The sequence below is a fragment of the Sminthopsis crassicaudata genome, chromosome 1 (assembly GCF_048593235.1).
Source record: "Sminthopsis crassicaudata isolate SCR6 chromosome 1, ASM4859323v1, whole genome shotgun sequence".
Lineage (NCBI taxonomy): Eukaryota > Metazoa > Chordata > Mammalia > Dasyuromorphia > Dasyuridae > Sminthopsis > Sminthopsis crassicaudata.
In genome coordinates this window covers 740,550,648-740,566,793 of record NC_133617.1, presented here as the reverse complement: position 1 = coordinate 740,566,793, position 16,146 = coordinate 740,550,648, and the positions used below count along the sequence as shown (strand labels likewise).

General features: G+C 42.3%; 1 protein-coding gene across 1 annotated transcript in view; it reads left to right on the top strand.

Annotated features, from left to right (window-relative positions):
* Positions 1–16,146, top strand: part of BMPER (BMP binding endothelial regulator) — a 270,307-nt gene that overhangs the window by 151,092 nt on the left and 103,069 nt on the right. The window contains exons 9-11 of the mRNA XM_074284311.1: positions 1,960–2,100; positions 6,269–6,373; positions 12,249–12,294. Of these exons, the coding sequence (XP_074140412.1) occupies positions 1,960–2,100; positions 6,269–6,373; positions 12,249–12,294 (292 nt within the window). The remainder of the gene's footprint in view (positions 1–1,959; positions 2,101–6,268; positions 6,374–12,248; positions 12,295–16,146) is intronic.

Genomic DNA, 16,146 nt, shown 5'->3' with positions numbered 1-16,146 from the left:
AGGCACTAGTAGTAAGGGGGACCAGGAAAAGCCTGGTGCTGGAGGTGGTGCTGGAGCTGAGATCTGAAAGGAACCAGGGATTCTGAAAAGTGGAATGAGAAGAAAGGCATTCTGGGTATAGGGAATAGCTAGGGTAAAGGCTTGGAGATGGGAAACAGAGGATTGAATGTATGCAAAGAAGCAATGAGGCTTTTAAGGTAGGGAGCTGTTCTGAGTCAGCTTCATTGCCTCCTCTCTGTTCTGCGCACTGAATGACCCTCATCCTGAAATTCTCCCCATCCTGGCCCCCTGACTCCCCTGGCTTGCTTCTAATCTTAGTTAAAATCCCACCTTCATTGAAAAGCCATTTCCAAGCCCCCTAAAGGCTGGTGCTTCTCCTCTATTGCTCTAATTTATCCTATCTATAGCACTTTTCTTCCCCCCTTAAACTATAAGTTCCATTTCTTTTGCTTTTTTGGGGGGAGGGGATTAGCACATAGTAGGCACTTAATAATTGTTTATCAATTATTAATGTTTATTAATGTGCTTATTAGTGTGTGACCAACTGGAAGGTAGTTCATGCAGGACTTCAGTTTCCAGATAGAGGAATTTTTATTTAATCCTCAAGGTCAGTGGTCCTCAAACTTTGTAAATAGGGGGCCAGTTCCCTGTCCCTCAGACTGTTGGAGACCGGACTAGAGTAAAAACAAAAGCTCACACTCCATCTCCGCCCCTCAGCCCATTTGCCATAACCCGGTGGGCCTCATAAACGTCCTCAGTGAGCCGCATCTGGCCCACGGGCCGTAGTTTGAGAACCCCTGCTCAAGGTAATAGGGAGCTGATGGAGTCTCTTGAATAGGAGGATGGGGCTTTAAGAAAATCATTCTTTTAGTTGCATAAAGGAAGGATTGATTGGCCTTGGAGACCAATTGCAATAATTTAAATAATATAATTATTGTAATGTTTTATTAATTATTGCAACAATCCAGGCAAGAGGCAAGGAGCAGGTGTTGACTAGAGTTGGGAGTGTGTGAGTCAAGAGAAAAGACTGAATGGAGAAGAATGAGACACTTGGTGATGATGGGCCGGTGTGTTTCTCAGGCCTCCTTCCTGGGGTCAGTGGGTCTAGGGCTGTCTCAGCTCTCTTTCCCAGCAGCTAGCTGAACGAGACTCAGAATCTGCTTCCTGGTCTATCATGAGCTTTTAGGGGTCTGGAAAGTATCTCATTGTAGCTATCATTTATAGAGCACCTTCAAAGGTTTTCTCCTTGGAGCTCATTAGTCCCCAGTTTCCAGATGAGGACCCTGAGGTAAGAGCAGTCCAGGGACTTACTAAGGTCACACAGCTATTCAGGGTCTGAAGCATGAATTGATTTGAACTCGGGTCACCTCCTGACCCCAAGTCCAGCGTTCTTTCGAGAACCTCTCACGTGGTCTTCACGTAGTTCCCTCTTGTGCATCTTCTTGTCTCCCCACCTAGCACAATGATAGCACATTCCCATTAAATATTTGTTTAGGACAAATTGCTGCAGAATATTAAATACACACTCACAGCCAGCTAATAATATCTCTGTTAATTTTGCAGAATGTTCTTTTCCTCAGTCATTTTTATGATAGAAGGGACAGCTTACTGGATAGGAAATAGAGGAAGGGATATATTTGGAAGTGAAAGTGATATAAAAAAGGGTTATTAAATTTAGAAGCACAAAAATAAATTGTGCACATGAATGGGAGTCCGATAAACTAGTGTTTTGGAAGTACTCCAGAGGAGAGCAATTCTGAGGGTGGAAGGGCCATGTGGTGGGGATGAGGAAGGGGAAGGGACTGATGCTTAACCACAGGTTGGGGGTGGAGCAGGTGCCCATGTGTGAGCGAGATAATATCATTTCTTCTTTTCTTTCTTTTTTATTTAAATTTCTTTTTGGATAATGTCATTTCTTAAGCATTCCCTTCTTGTCTTTGCTGTTGCTTCTTGTGGCAGGACTCCACCGTGGTGTGCAAGAAGAAATGCTCTCCGCCGGGAGCTTGTGCTAAGAGCAAAGACCCTTGTTGTGAAGAGTGCCTTGTACGTGTGCCCCCAAAAGATGTCCGTGTGTGCAAGTTCGGGAGCAAGATCTTCCGGGTAATGTCACGAGCAGGGCTCTTGGGCTCCATTGTGATGATGGCTGTCAATAGTCCCAAAGGAAACCAGTCTTGGGATCCTCTGCCTCTGTGGGATCTCCAGAGGCTCAAGCACAGTTTGTGAAGCAGATCAAAAGGAAAAGTTGGTCACCCATTCCTCTCTGGTTCTTCTAAACAGGGGAGGGTCTGGGGTAACCCCAACATCTGCTGATATTAAGCCCTTAGGGAACCTTCTGGGTGCCATTCCTTGTGTAAGGACATCCTGCTTTCTTCATGAAAAGGAATTGGCGATTCCACTTATCTTCCTTTCTCAGAATGTCTTTTGGAGGAGGCTAGATGGGATAGTGCTTCTGGATCCTATCAGCCATGCTGATGGAATATGGCATGTGTAGAAATGAAAATAAATGTGAATACATTTCAGGAGGGAGAGGACTCTAAAAACTGGGAGGATCTGGGAAGAACTTTGAGGAAAATGGGATTCTATGAGGTGGAAATAAAGAGGAAAGGAATGGGGAGCAGGAACAGCCTGCAAGAACAAAGTCCCAGAGGTAGGAGGTGGGACATCATAACTGAAGAGCAGTTGGCAGGCCAGCATGACTGGAATGGAGCTCAAAGAAAACTGAGGATGAATGAATTTCTTTGCATTAAAATTCCTAGTTAACTTTGCCTATTTTCCCTTCCTTCCTCCTGAGTCTCTGTGGCTTTGGCCCCTAGAAATCTGATCCTCTCCCCTGATTCATTTCTCACTGCTCTGTAACTTCACTAGCCCTTTGTTAAGGCTGCTTGTACATGGAGACGGAGCTTGGCGTCCTTGCCTCCTTTCCTAAGCCTGCACCTGGGTCCGGTATCACCAGTGTGCCCTCGGTGTGAGGGGGTAGCCCGTCTGCAGGTCTCAGGCAGCTGCTTGTTCCTGTCTCAGAGCCCCAAGCCCCTCTCCTCGACCGGACCTCCCACTAAGTTCCCCTTTCCAGTCCCAACGAAGCGCTTGGTTCTCAGCTCATTAGCAGAGCATCCAAGATGACGGATCGACCCAGAGCTTAATGAATGCTACCTTTCCTGGATCAGGTTATGAGAACCATCCACTTCCCTAGGGTCTCTTGGATCACTCAACCCTCAGGTCTTCTGCCCATTTCCCCTCTCTCCCCTCAAAGAAAGATGACCTCCCCCCTCCCCCATCATTTTACTGAGACTCCTATCACTACGGTCTTACCATAGAAACCTACTTACAAACACTGAAATAACAACATTTCCCCTAGCAGGAAAGGGAGCCTTCCACGGTTGGCTCCTGCCAATGAACTGTCTGGGACTCACTTCTTTCTCCTTTGCGTGGGTGGCTTGGTTCAACCTGGTGGTGATTACGCATTGATGTTATGGACACAGTGGTCTGAATCTAATAGAGAATCTAATTCCATTGCTGGTTCTGCTCAGTAATAATAAGTTCCATTAAAAAAAATCTCTTTGCAACTTTCAAAGTGCTTTCATATGTATCCTCTCATTAGATCACTCTTGGATCTCGCGTTTCCTCACGGCTGAGAAGTCCTGGTGTGGGAATTCTCTCCATCACGCAGATCACAAGCCATCTCTATTTAGCAGATAAGTCCCTGGGAACTGTCCGAAACACAGAAATGTGGGACTAGGCCAGCATCACATGGTGAATAAAAGTAAGGGGCAGGGGGACCTCAGGAACTGTCCGAAACACAGAAATGTGGGACTTGGCCAGCATCACATGGTGAATAAAAGTAAGGGGCAGGGGCTGAATCTCAGGATCTTAATGGTGAAAGGGGACCTGTAGACCAGAGGTATCAAACATGCTGCCCGCTTGACAAATAATTCCCACAATACTCTCGAAATGTAATGGGGAAATATTTCACAAAATGAATAAAAATACAATAGGATATAAGTAAGGTTTATATGTGGCTTTCTAAATCAGAAGGCTACTGGCAGAGCTCCTCATATATGGCTGAGATTTTTACAGTTGTCTTTTTATAGTTGAGTTTGACACCACTGGTCTAGACGAGGGTTTCTTAAACTTTTTCCACTCCAGCCCTTTTTTAGCCAAAGACATTTTTACATGATCCCCAAGTATATTGGTACATAAAATAGGTATACAAATCAAATATTTACTGATAATAAACATCATTTTGTGATCCCCCACATTCAGTTACAAGTCCTTATATGAGGTTGTGACCCATACTTTAAGAAGCTGGGGCCTAGACTACTTGGTGAAGAATCCTCATTCCATCAGCCAGAGAAATATTGAGTCAACCTTTGCTTGAACCCAGTACTTTCTTAAAACAGCCTGTTCCACTCAATATTTCAGCCCCTGCCCCTTACTTTTACAGTAATAATTATACAGTAGACTTCCCTGACATGAAGACTAAGTTTTTCTCTCTCTGTAATTTCTACTCACCTACTGCCAGTTGTGATTCTACGTATCCCTTTGAGGTGATGTAGGTTCCCTGACTCCCAGAGTCATAGGATCAGAGGTAGAATCAGAGTTTATTAAGTCCAACACCCTCATGATGGGGAAACTGAGGCTCAGGGAAATTCATTGACTTGACCAAAGTTCCACAGAGGGTATCAGAGGAAGTGTTTGAACTCAGGCTCATTGTATCCAGATTCAGGAGGACTTCTCTGGCTGCTCTACCTTCTGGGCCGGATGCTGTGCTTGGTTGTGGAGCCACAGAGATACAAATAAATCCTTGTGCTTGGAGGAAGCACAAAGTGAATGGATATAGCAAAGTCAATATTAAAAACTGGACAGAATAGACACAAAGGGAGAAGAGACATCCATTGTGTGTTTGGTGGGTGACTGAGAGAAGGGTGCCGAGAGTGTCACAGAACAAAGAGCCAACGCCTACTCCCCTACTCCCATCCCAGAGGTTTCCTCCCTTTCCAGGGAATGAAGAAGGTGTCCCCAAAGTTTTAGAGCAGTATAGAATCCTAAACTTTTGAAACACTTTATATTAAACTCCCGAGGAACACTTTCAGGGTGTTGATCCTCCCTGCAAAATTTAGTGAGCAGACAATTGGATTTAAGAATCAAGAAGACCTGAATTCAACTGTAATCTCTGATACTTAGCTGTGAGATCCCTGGCAAATGACTTCCCTAGTGTCTTAATTCCTCTTTGATAGCCTAAAGGGCTTGGGTTAGATGGCCTCCCTGGAAGGCGTCTGACTCTTAGATGCTTTGGGAGGACCCCAGGGAGAAGGCAGCACTAGACTGGGGTCTGTGCTGGTGAAGGAGGTCCCCACACTGATCTCTCAGGTCTGTTGCCGTTGCTGGTCACGCTCCAGTGATTTATGTTCTCTCACAGGATGCGACAGGCTTCTGTTTTGTTTTCAGGCCCCTCTATCTTGCTCCACATCTCCATCTTCCCACCCCACAAACCGCTACACCGCCCTGTGCAAGCATTAACAAGGCCCAGGGGCCTCTCGTGCCTGGGACAGAGCGTCAGTCACTCAGTTACTCACTGTACTTGGCACAAGTAAAATCCGACAAGCCGTGAGCCAAGACGGCTCCCCAAACAACCGTTTCTCAGAGGAAGGAACAAGTCTAGGAAATGCTTTCCAAATGAGGCCCTTGTATGTGGGGGAGAGGATGCCAGCATACCTGGAGGGCCCCTGCACATTTACCTGCACGGGCTTTGGGACCTGGGATGCTTTCAGCTGATCAGGTGTCTGCCAGGGGGCTGCCAGTCACCTGAATTAAGGCTTTGTTCTTTGTGCCTTCCTGCCCTGGGCTGTGCCAGAGGGCCGTGGCATCAAGGAGCGCACACTCGCCTCCCTGACATTTCAAGGAAACATCCTTGCGTGCCAGGACCTCAATGCCTCCATCGTGTCACCGAGTGGAAAATCAGATTGTTGTAACCCGTTATGAAAATTCATGTGCGATCCTATCCCAAGCTGAGGGAAACCAAATAAACAAACAACGCGCAATGCAAATGTCGTCTGCTCAGACTCCAGACAATGTGCTCTGAGCCATGGGGACAGAGACAGAATTCCCGTGCTTGCCATCCCAAGGAAGGAGATGGCCAAGGCAAAGTCTTTTAGACTAAACAATGGCTTCCCTCCCCAATGGAACAAAACCCTGTCCTGGGACGAGAGAGCCCATTGAGAACACTTGTGCTGGAGCGGCTAAGTGACTGCTTCTATTGTCTCCTCTGCAGGATGGAGAGATGTGGTCCTCCGTTAATTGCACCATCTGTGCTTGTGTGAAAGGCAAGACTGAATGTCAGAAGAAGCAATGCATTCCTATCAACAGCTGCCCACACGTAAGTGGCAAAGGCCCCGTCTTGACTTTTATTTTTGTCTCTGGCAAAGGCAGAATCCCGTGGGGAACATCTAGCTTCGAGCCTGGGACCAAAAATAGTTCCAAGTGCTAGAAAACAGAACAGTGTGAGAAGGCAGTGGGGTGTCATGGAAAGATCTCTGGACCCGGGTTTATTTATTAATTGTGTGATTTAAGACAACCTCTCTGGGTTCAGTTTACTCATTTCTAAAATGAAGGGGCTAGTCTAAATGGCCATTTAGGGTTTTCCTGCCCTAAATCCTTCTCAAACAACAGCCTCTCAGGACTGGTTCCAGATATCCCATCAACCTCCAAAAGCTACGAATGCATTTGTATTGGATGGACCCTGTATACATATATTACCTACTTATTAACACATAGTCTCCCCCACTAGAATGTATACTCTCTAAGGACAGAATCTACTTTAAAAAAAATTCTTAATCACTTAGCACAATTGATGGCAGATGGTAAGCACTCAAGAAATGCTTATTGACTGACTGACCAACAGCAAAAGTTCTGCACTTGCCTGAACTTGGGATTTAAAAAAAAAAAAGTTTCCTTTGTCATTTGTCTGAAATGTGCATCCCTTCCCACCCCAGCCCGTTAACTTCTTGGATTGTTATTCCACATTATCTCCATCATTTCCCATCATTCTCTGTTTTTTTTCCTTTTTGGCCTTTGTATTTTCCTCTCTTCTTGAATCTGCTCGTTCTTCTTTCCATCATTCACTCCAATTCCCCAGTAGTTCCCTTTCTTTCTCCGACCCTTGCCCAGATTTTCCCCTCCTTCTTCCCACTCCTTATCCAGGCTTGTAATGTCGTCGGTCCAAATGAAAACAGAATTCTCATGGAAATCTTTCTTTCTCTGAGACTCATCATCCTGTTATAACTGGACGGACTGTAAAATAAGGTGTATCTTTTTAAAAGTAAGAGCTTTGTTGAATGAAGCTTATGGAATAGGAAACTTTTTCAGGTTGAGGGCTCATTGGGGGGAAAAAGATTCAACTTATCAACTTTTGGCAAATTAAGACACTCACACACACACACACACACACACACACACACACACACACACACACACACACGGAATGTTAGAATATTCCTCCCTTCCCAGTTATAGACAGCTTTTAATTTTATTCACATCTGTTATTATTGCAAACAAAACCCTTGCTGTTTTCCTTGAGTGCCAAGGAAGGCAAAAACTACAACAGCTGTTTCTGTTGCACAACTGAATGAAGCCTGGAAGTAGAGGTGGGGGTGGGGAGGGAGAGAGTAAAACCCTAATTAGTCTTGCTCTAAAAAACCTCAGACGTAAAACTGAAAACCTCACATAAAAGAAGAGGGGGAAAAAAAGGGAGAGACAATAAATAGACTTCAACATGCTTTGCTTATAAATATTCATTGGGAAGAATGGGATCACATCATTTATGCCAGTCCTCGGGGAACCCTCGCTGCTAATGAACCCATGCCACACATGGTAGCAATAATGGGCTTCCTTATTCGACAAGACAAAAACAGGATGCCGTGCCAACCTGGGGCTCGGGCAAGCAGCCCCAGCGGGCTGGAGGAGAGCTGCCAAATCCCTGGAAACCCTGCCACATGGAGAAGGGTCCCTTCTTTAGGCTGCTAGGGAAAGGTTAGTGTTCAAGGCTGTCATTTCTTGATGTCCTCAACTCCTCATCAGCTGACACGTTGGGTCAATGGCCCCAAATGAGACCCTTCAGGTTCTGTCCCTAAAAAGAGGCATTCGCCCCCCTCCACTCCCCCTAGTCCTTACCATGTTTATCTCTGAATACCTTCCCGGAGGCCAGGGTTCTTTGGCCCAGATCCTGAAGTCCTTTGGTCCTCAATGCTCCTCTCTCAGGGACAAAGTTTGGGGAGGACTAGCTAATTCAGCGTGTTCGGAATCTGTAATACTTGTCCTCCTTTTCTACCTTTCAGTTTCAGGCTGCTAATGGGATGTACACACAAAGACCTCTCCCATCTCCCACCTTCCAAGCAAATAGAAGGCTCAGTAGGAGCCTTTCTTTATTTCTAATTATTTCTGATTCTTTCTTCCTAATTATTCCTGATTGAGCCTGTGTGTGTGTGTGTGTGTGTGTGTGTGTGTGTGTGTGTGTGTGTGTGTGTGTGTGTGTGTTAGTGTATACAAGCCTTGGTGGGTAGTTAGGTGATGGAGACTACACTAGAGCTGAATTTAGTTTAGTCAACAAGTAATTATTAAGCACTAATTTGTGCCTCGACAGGGAGGAAGAGGAGGAGGAAGAGGAGGAGGAGGAGGAGGAGGAGGAGAAAGAGGAGGAGGAGGAGGAGGAAAACTGAACACCTCTTCCCTCAGAATGCTTATATTGTTTGTTTTCTCTCCTTTATGGTCAGGATATTATGGTAAAAGTTCATAGTTTCCAGTTAAAAACATGGACCTGCATTATTAGAAGGAAGGAAAAAAAAAACTAAAGGGGAAATGGAATTATTTACCAAGTGGACAAAATGGAGGTGCCTTGGATTTTAATGGCTACAAATTGTAAATCACTTTATAATTAGAAGAATTCTTTCCAGAATTCTCAATAGCCTTTTAATTCAAAAAGTGGATGCTAAGCATTATCTCATATCATACTCAAATTGTTTTGTTAGAAAACTTGATCTCAACTCTGTTAATTGATATTTTATAAGTTTGAATTAGATAAACATTTCTCAGCTCAGCATCAAAAATTAGCCTTTTTACTAGTGCAATGAATAGTTAAAACTTTAGTGTTCCATTATATTTTCCTTTCTCAGATCTTTTTTTTTATAAAGCGTTTTTTATTTTCAAAACATGCATAGTTTTCGGCATTCACCTTTGTGAAGGCTTGTGTTCCAATTATGTTTTCTCTCTCCCTTCTCTCCACTGTCTTTGGATGGCAGATTGTCCAACATGTGTGTTAAATGTGCAATGCTTCTATACATATTTCCACAATTATGCTGCACAGGAAAGATTGGATTAAAAGGGGGAAAGAATAAGAGAGGGCAACAACAGAAAAGTGAGGATGCTGTGTTGTGATCCACATTCGGTCCCCACAGTCCTCTCTCTGGGTGTAGACGGCTCTCTCCATCACACGAAGCCATTGGAACCAGCCTGAATCATCTCGATCTCAAATTTTGGATACAATATTTGTTAATTCTTTAATGAAGTTAAGGTCTATTTCTAGGTAGCAGGATACTTACCTCTCAGGATTCCTTGGAAGATCAAATGAGTTATTTGTAAAGTATTTACTTAGCACAGTTGCCTGCTATCTAGATGAGGTATAATAAATCATTTTTTATAAAAATAAATAAATGAACCTGGCTTCCATTCTGACTGTGAGTGTGTAGACTTGGGAAAATAATTTTCTCTCGTTAGGTCTGTTTCCTTCTCTGTTTCAGTTTTGTCACCTGTAACCCGTTAGGCTCAAAGATTCCAAAGACCCTTCTAGGTCTCAATCTATGGTTCTGTGGTGCCCCAAACCCCCTCCAGCTTCTAGTCTATGAGGAGAATATTCGAAGTAAAGTAATTGAGCCCCGCTTTTCAGACACATGACTTGTCCGTTAGCCTCTTGGATATCTCTGTCCACGGTAGCCATGTCAATCCTCCTGAGCAGAGCTGCCCAACACGCCTTCCCTGCGGCCACCAGGTCCACAGCTGAATGGAACCCAGGCTCTGGGCCAGAGAGGAGAGTCACACATGCCCGAGACATCTCCCAGGAGAGGATATACCATTTCCTTCAGCTCCTGCTGATGAAAGTAGATGATTTTGCCAGCAGAAATATGTACTTTCTTGTTGCATTTGGCAAGAGGGCTGATATCAGTAATGTATGTCTCCCCAACCCTCAGGTCTTATCCAGGTTTGTGCATTGCAGCATAAATTTTTGAGTAGGGAGAAAATAAGCATTTTATATAGCACCTACTATGTACACCGGCACTGTGCTAAGTGCTGTACAAATACTATAACATTTGAACCTCACAGCAATCCTGGAAGGGAGAGGTTATTATTATCATTGTTGTCTTATAAGTGAGAAATTCGAGGCAAATAGGGTAAAGTGACTTGCCCAGGATCATTCAGCTACTAAATGTATGAGCTGAATTTGAACTCAGGACCTTCCTAGCTCCAGATTGTGCCACCTTGAGGTCTCAGTAGCAGTAAACCATGAGCTTAAATCTTACCTCTATAGAAGAATCCTGATTCACACCTTCCCCACCTCCCTGTATTTGTACCTTGCCTTCTGAAATGATCTTCCTTTTGTTCTGTCTTGTATATGCTTTGTTATTTACCTGGGCCTATCCTGATTAGACTGAGATTCTTCAAGGCGTGAATTTTTTGCCTTTCTTTATATCCTCCTCCTGACACATAGTAGGCACTCAATCCTTGTTGATTGACTGACTGACAGACACTGAAGATTGGTAAGTGCCCAAAGTTGCAGGGACGATAAATGTCAGAGGCAGGAATGGAGCCAGGTGCTCTGTCTGCATAGTTGTAGCTCTTTAAAAAAAAACAACAATATTAATAAATAAACCTTTTTTATACTGATCAGCCGGGATTGTCATTGACAATTGACAAGATTTTACAGTTTACAATTTCCAGTATTTTTCCCCTCTGGACAACATAACTAGAACAGCTTGGTGGTTCTCTGGTGCTGGACTTGGAGTGAGGAAGACCTGAATTCAAATCAGACACTAGTCATGTGACTTTAGGCAAACCACTCCATGCCTGTTTGCTTACAGGTTTATTGAGACGATCAGAAGAGATAGTCATCGTAAAGAATTGAGCATAGTGCTCAGCATATAGGAAACACCACTTAAATGTTAGTTATAATTATTATTAGAATAATGCCCAAATGCACATATAAGGTGCTTGTCATTTGGATTCATCAGAAGCAAAAGTTCAGGGAACAAGTTATTCTTAAACAATAAATGAAATCTAGATATAATAGTTGTATTTCATTAACCAAGTGAATGAATTTAATCTCTCTTTTTTCTTTTTCTTTTTGCTGAGACAATTGGGGTTAAGTGACTTGCCCAGCTAGGAAGCGTTAAGTGTCTGAGGGAAGATTTGAACTCGGGTCCTCCTGACTTCAGTGTTTTATCCAGAGCCCTACCTAGCTGCCCCCTGAATGAATTTAATCTCAAAACACATCACATAAGTCATTTAAACTAAGATAAGAAAAACAAATTCAAATATTAAAAATGAGGGAAAAAAAGGACTCAGATTAATCATGGGATGGATTCATTCATGATGTGCTTATTTTTCCCCTTGTAATTAGAATAAAGCCTCTAAAAAAAAAAAAAAAAAAAAAAAAGGTTGAACTGAAGAGAAAGGAAAAAAAAATCACCATTTCCTTCCTGAATAGAACCCCTTCAGCATATACTGGAAACATGTTCACCCTCCATTGTCACCTTTTGGTACTTCTACGAAACTGAAGAGCAACTTGTCATCTTGAAAAAATTATGCTTGATAGATAGCTTTCCATGATTGTGCTGCTTAAAATAATGTCCCCATCTTTGTTTTTCCTTGAGAAAAGGCATGAAACTACCATTAAGCCAAAAAAAAAAACACTTGTCAAAAAGGCACCGTGCCCAGGGCAGATGGTAACTGGCGTCTTGAAGACCTGGATTCTAATGCTGCCTCAGATGACAGCCCCTAGCTTTGTGGCCTTTAGCACGGAACTAAAAACTTTTGAGCCTATAAAATGGAGATTTGATATTCACCTCCCACGGTTGTGATGAAGATCAGTTGAAATAATGCATGGGAAACATTTTGCAAATTGTAAAATGTTATAGACCTGTTAACTCTTAAGGAAATAATCTGTTCATTAAAATGAATGTGTGTTTTTTTTCCTTCCTCATTAGGGTAAAATTCTGAATAGGAAAGGATGCTGTCCTATTTGCACTGAAAGTGAGTAAGTTCTTTCCTTTTTACCAAAAAGTTGTATTTTTACAATTATTATTTCAATCTGGGGATGTCTATGGGGCAGGATTTTGGCAGGGGTGAGAGAAAAGGTTTCCTGTTCCACCAGGTCGGCTTATATCATCTGTTTTATGTATGTTCTGTTGCTTTGAGGAATAAAATCCAGCCATCCCACTTCCCTGCAATGAGCAGCAGTCAATTTGTTGTTTCCCCTCCCCAAGAAGTACAATTAAGCCCGATGAATGGTAACCATCCCTGTAGGAGGTGGTGGAGAGAGCTCTCCTGATGAGGTTTTAACAGGACTAGATCATTGGAGTGTCCATTATAAGTGTTAATGACATTTGCAGTCGAGTAAGCTAAGATAATGATACCTAGTGAAACTTGACTTCATGAATAATCCAGAAGGGATATATATATTTTTTTCCTAGCCTTGTAAAGTCTGACAGCTGCAGTCCCTCCCTCCTTCCTCGCATTCCCACTGTCTGTTTCACTGAAGTCTAAAGTTCTGCCTTTGCCAAAAGCAAAAAAACCTGTTCTGATAGGAAAGGGATCATTGATCGGACAGCTTCTATCTTCCTCTTTGTGTAACTGAGTGTCTAAAAATGCCCTATTGCCCTGAACAATCGGTGAGTCTGATTCGTACCCGGAACTTCCCATATCGCTTTCCGGCACTATGCGCAGAGACACCTCGGTTTTATAGAAATACGTCTCTGTTGTGGGTAAATCTATCTAGTGGTAAATAGAGAGATCAGCTCCATCCACACATTGTCCAGAGTCAAATATCTCCGGGAGGTGTCAGGATCCTCTGAGAAAGGGATGTTACTTGTACAGATGTTACACTAACCTTCTTTTAGGTGCTTAAGAGAGAGCTTTTCATGATTGTGCTGCTTTGTTTTAAGAGAAAAAGATAAAAAACACCCCCCAAAATATAACTAAACATGGCAAATCCTCTTTGAAGGCATTCAGGTTTTTGGAACTTGCCTTGAATGGTAATTTCCCTGAAGCAGAGAGATTTTTATTACTTTTATCTAACATTAAACCTCATCCTCCTAACGATTTTGAATCTCACTAGTTAGCTCTTCTCATGAGTGGAGGCTTCTGGACCATTACTGATGTGGCCAATGGGCTGAGTTTTATGTATGGCTATATTTCCTGTCCCACTAGCAAACCTGGGATTTTATTGGTTTAGGGAATAGTCAGCAAAGACAGCTTCTAGCACTTTAGATTGACAATGGTTTAAGATGCCAGAAATTTGCCTTGGGGATATTAAAAGACCTTGCCCAGAATCCTAGAGATGCTGTATTGAAACCTGAAGCAAGGACTTCATGGCCTGGAGACTGGTTCTCTTTCTTTGGTTTCAGAAGTGGTTCTATGTATTTCTTTTCTTTTAGACTTATGCATACACTTTCAAGTAATAGAAATATTTGACTAAAGGAGAGAAAATTTATCCTGAATTAATGAACACTTTCTTTTTTCCCCCTCTGAGATTGGGGTTAAGTGACTTGCCCAGGGTCACACAGCAAGGAAGTGTTAAGTGTCTGAGACCACATTTGAACTCGGGTCCTCCTGAATTCAAGGCTGGTGCTCTATCCACTGCGCCACCTAGCTTCCCCCTAATGAATACTTTTTAAATGACTATGTAGCACATTTATACATATTCACATATATGTGGGACTGAGTGACCTCTAGTTTCTTTTTTAAACATTATATTGAGATATTTTGTTTTTATATCACCTGCATTTCTTAATACATCCCTCCCACTTCCCTTCCCTGGGGGAAACCCAAAGTTCAGCAAAATTAATCAATGTAGAAAAGATCTAATATTGTGTACAATGTCCTGCTGAATGATGATCTGAACAAAAAGTACAGTTTTCTTCTCATATCTCTTTTTGGGGCCACGCTTGCTGGCTTGTGATTTCACTGGTGGAGAGAAACCTCCCTCGTCTGATGCGTATGGCTCTTTGTAGCTTAAGAGAGTTGTCTAGGCACCTGGAAACATAAGTTGTTCAGTTTCAGTTGTGTCCAAATCTTTGTGACATGGGTTTGCTTTTTTATAATTAATTTTTTTTATTTTCAATATATATATACATGGATAATTTTCTCATTCATCCATACAAAACCCTGTGTTCTAATTTTCCCCTCTTTTCCCCCACCTTTTCTCCCAGTTGGCAAGTGATATCGTATATTCCTGTATACATATTTCCACAAATATCATATTACACAAGAAAAATCAGATCAAAAAGGAAAAAAGAGAAAGAAAACACAATGTATTGCTTTTTTTTGCATTTGGGATTTGCTTGACAAAAAACAAATAAATAAATAAATAAATCTCCAGCTTATTTTACAGATGAGGAAAGTGAGGCAAAAAAGGTTAAGTGGCTTGCCCAGCCTAGGAAATGCCAGCTAGGCTGGATTTGAACTCAGAAAGATGAGTCTTCTTGGTTCCAAGAACTGTACTTTTAGCAACTGCACCACCTAATCACTCTTTAGTAAGAAGTGAAATTGATAACTATTTGCTGTCAGGTTCATTCAGTAATTCAAAGGCGTTTTTGCAAAATGTGGTCTTGCCTAATTCTGGCCCTAAATCAATGAATAAATTGATTTCAGGTAGGTTATCACTTAGTGGCTCTGTCTTTCATTGCCACTGTGATTTTGAGCAAGCCAGTTAATTCCTCTGGGTCTCGGTAAATTCTCGGTCTTCTCAGTAAAATGGCAGTTGGACTTGGGTGACTTGTCTGGGTCCTTCCAGCTTGAAATTTGGGATCCAGTTTTTCTGTTATGGTTGTGAGTGGGGTTGAACCTTGTGTTTGAGATTGTGAGATTCCTGTTTTACATATTAAGAAACTAGTGAACTAAGGCAAGATTCTGAGTGTGATGATTCTTGGTGCACTAGAATCTTCCCCCATTAAGTAGGCGACCTAGCGGATGAGTGGACAAGTCAAGAATGGAGGGCCTTTACCGCAGTGTGGGCATCTTGTTAAGTTAGGATATTATAATAAGTTTTATGTGAGGAAGCATGGAGCAGGACAGTACTCAATAGTCAAGAAAATGGGTTCAAGTTCTGCCTTCATCACATTCTAGCCATGTGATCATTAGGAAGTCTCTTAATCTCTCTGTGTCTCAGGTAATTCTCAGTCTCTAAATTACAGAGGAGTTGATTTGCATTGGTGGAGAAATTTTCCACACTGGGAGCTCCCCAACCCAAGGAAAGCATTGGTCTGGATCCCCCTTGCTCCCAACTAATTTCATCTCAAACCTGTGATTAAGAGAGGATAGAGGCTAAGGATTATGATATTAAAGGATGTCCTTGATGATCTGGCAAGGAAATTCGAGAATTTATGTAATTAGGTGGCAGAGTATTTAGACTACTGGACTTGGTCCAGTCACTTCACTTTTGTCTGCCTCAGTTTTTCCATCTCTAAATGGGGAAGATCAAATCAGATATTTGTAAAGTGCTTGTTCTTAGTCCGGCCCTTGCCTCCATACTGGCCAATAACTGAATCAGTGAAGATGTATGATTGTTGGGTCTATTTGTCATCATCTCAACAGATCACAGAAGCCTAGATAATAAATGAGGTAATGTTTGTAAAATGCTTTTGCAAACAACAACAACAAAAACATAATGATAATAATAATAATGGAAATAATAATTGTTATTACTATTCTCATCAATACTACTACTTATTTATTATTATTATTGTTATTATTATTATTATTATTATTATTATCTAGAGTGGAAGGGACGTTAGAGGTAATGTAGTTCAACCTCCTTATTTTATTAATGAAGAAATTAAGGTCAAGCAGGTGAAATGGCTTCCTGAAGCTCATACAGAGAATGAG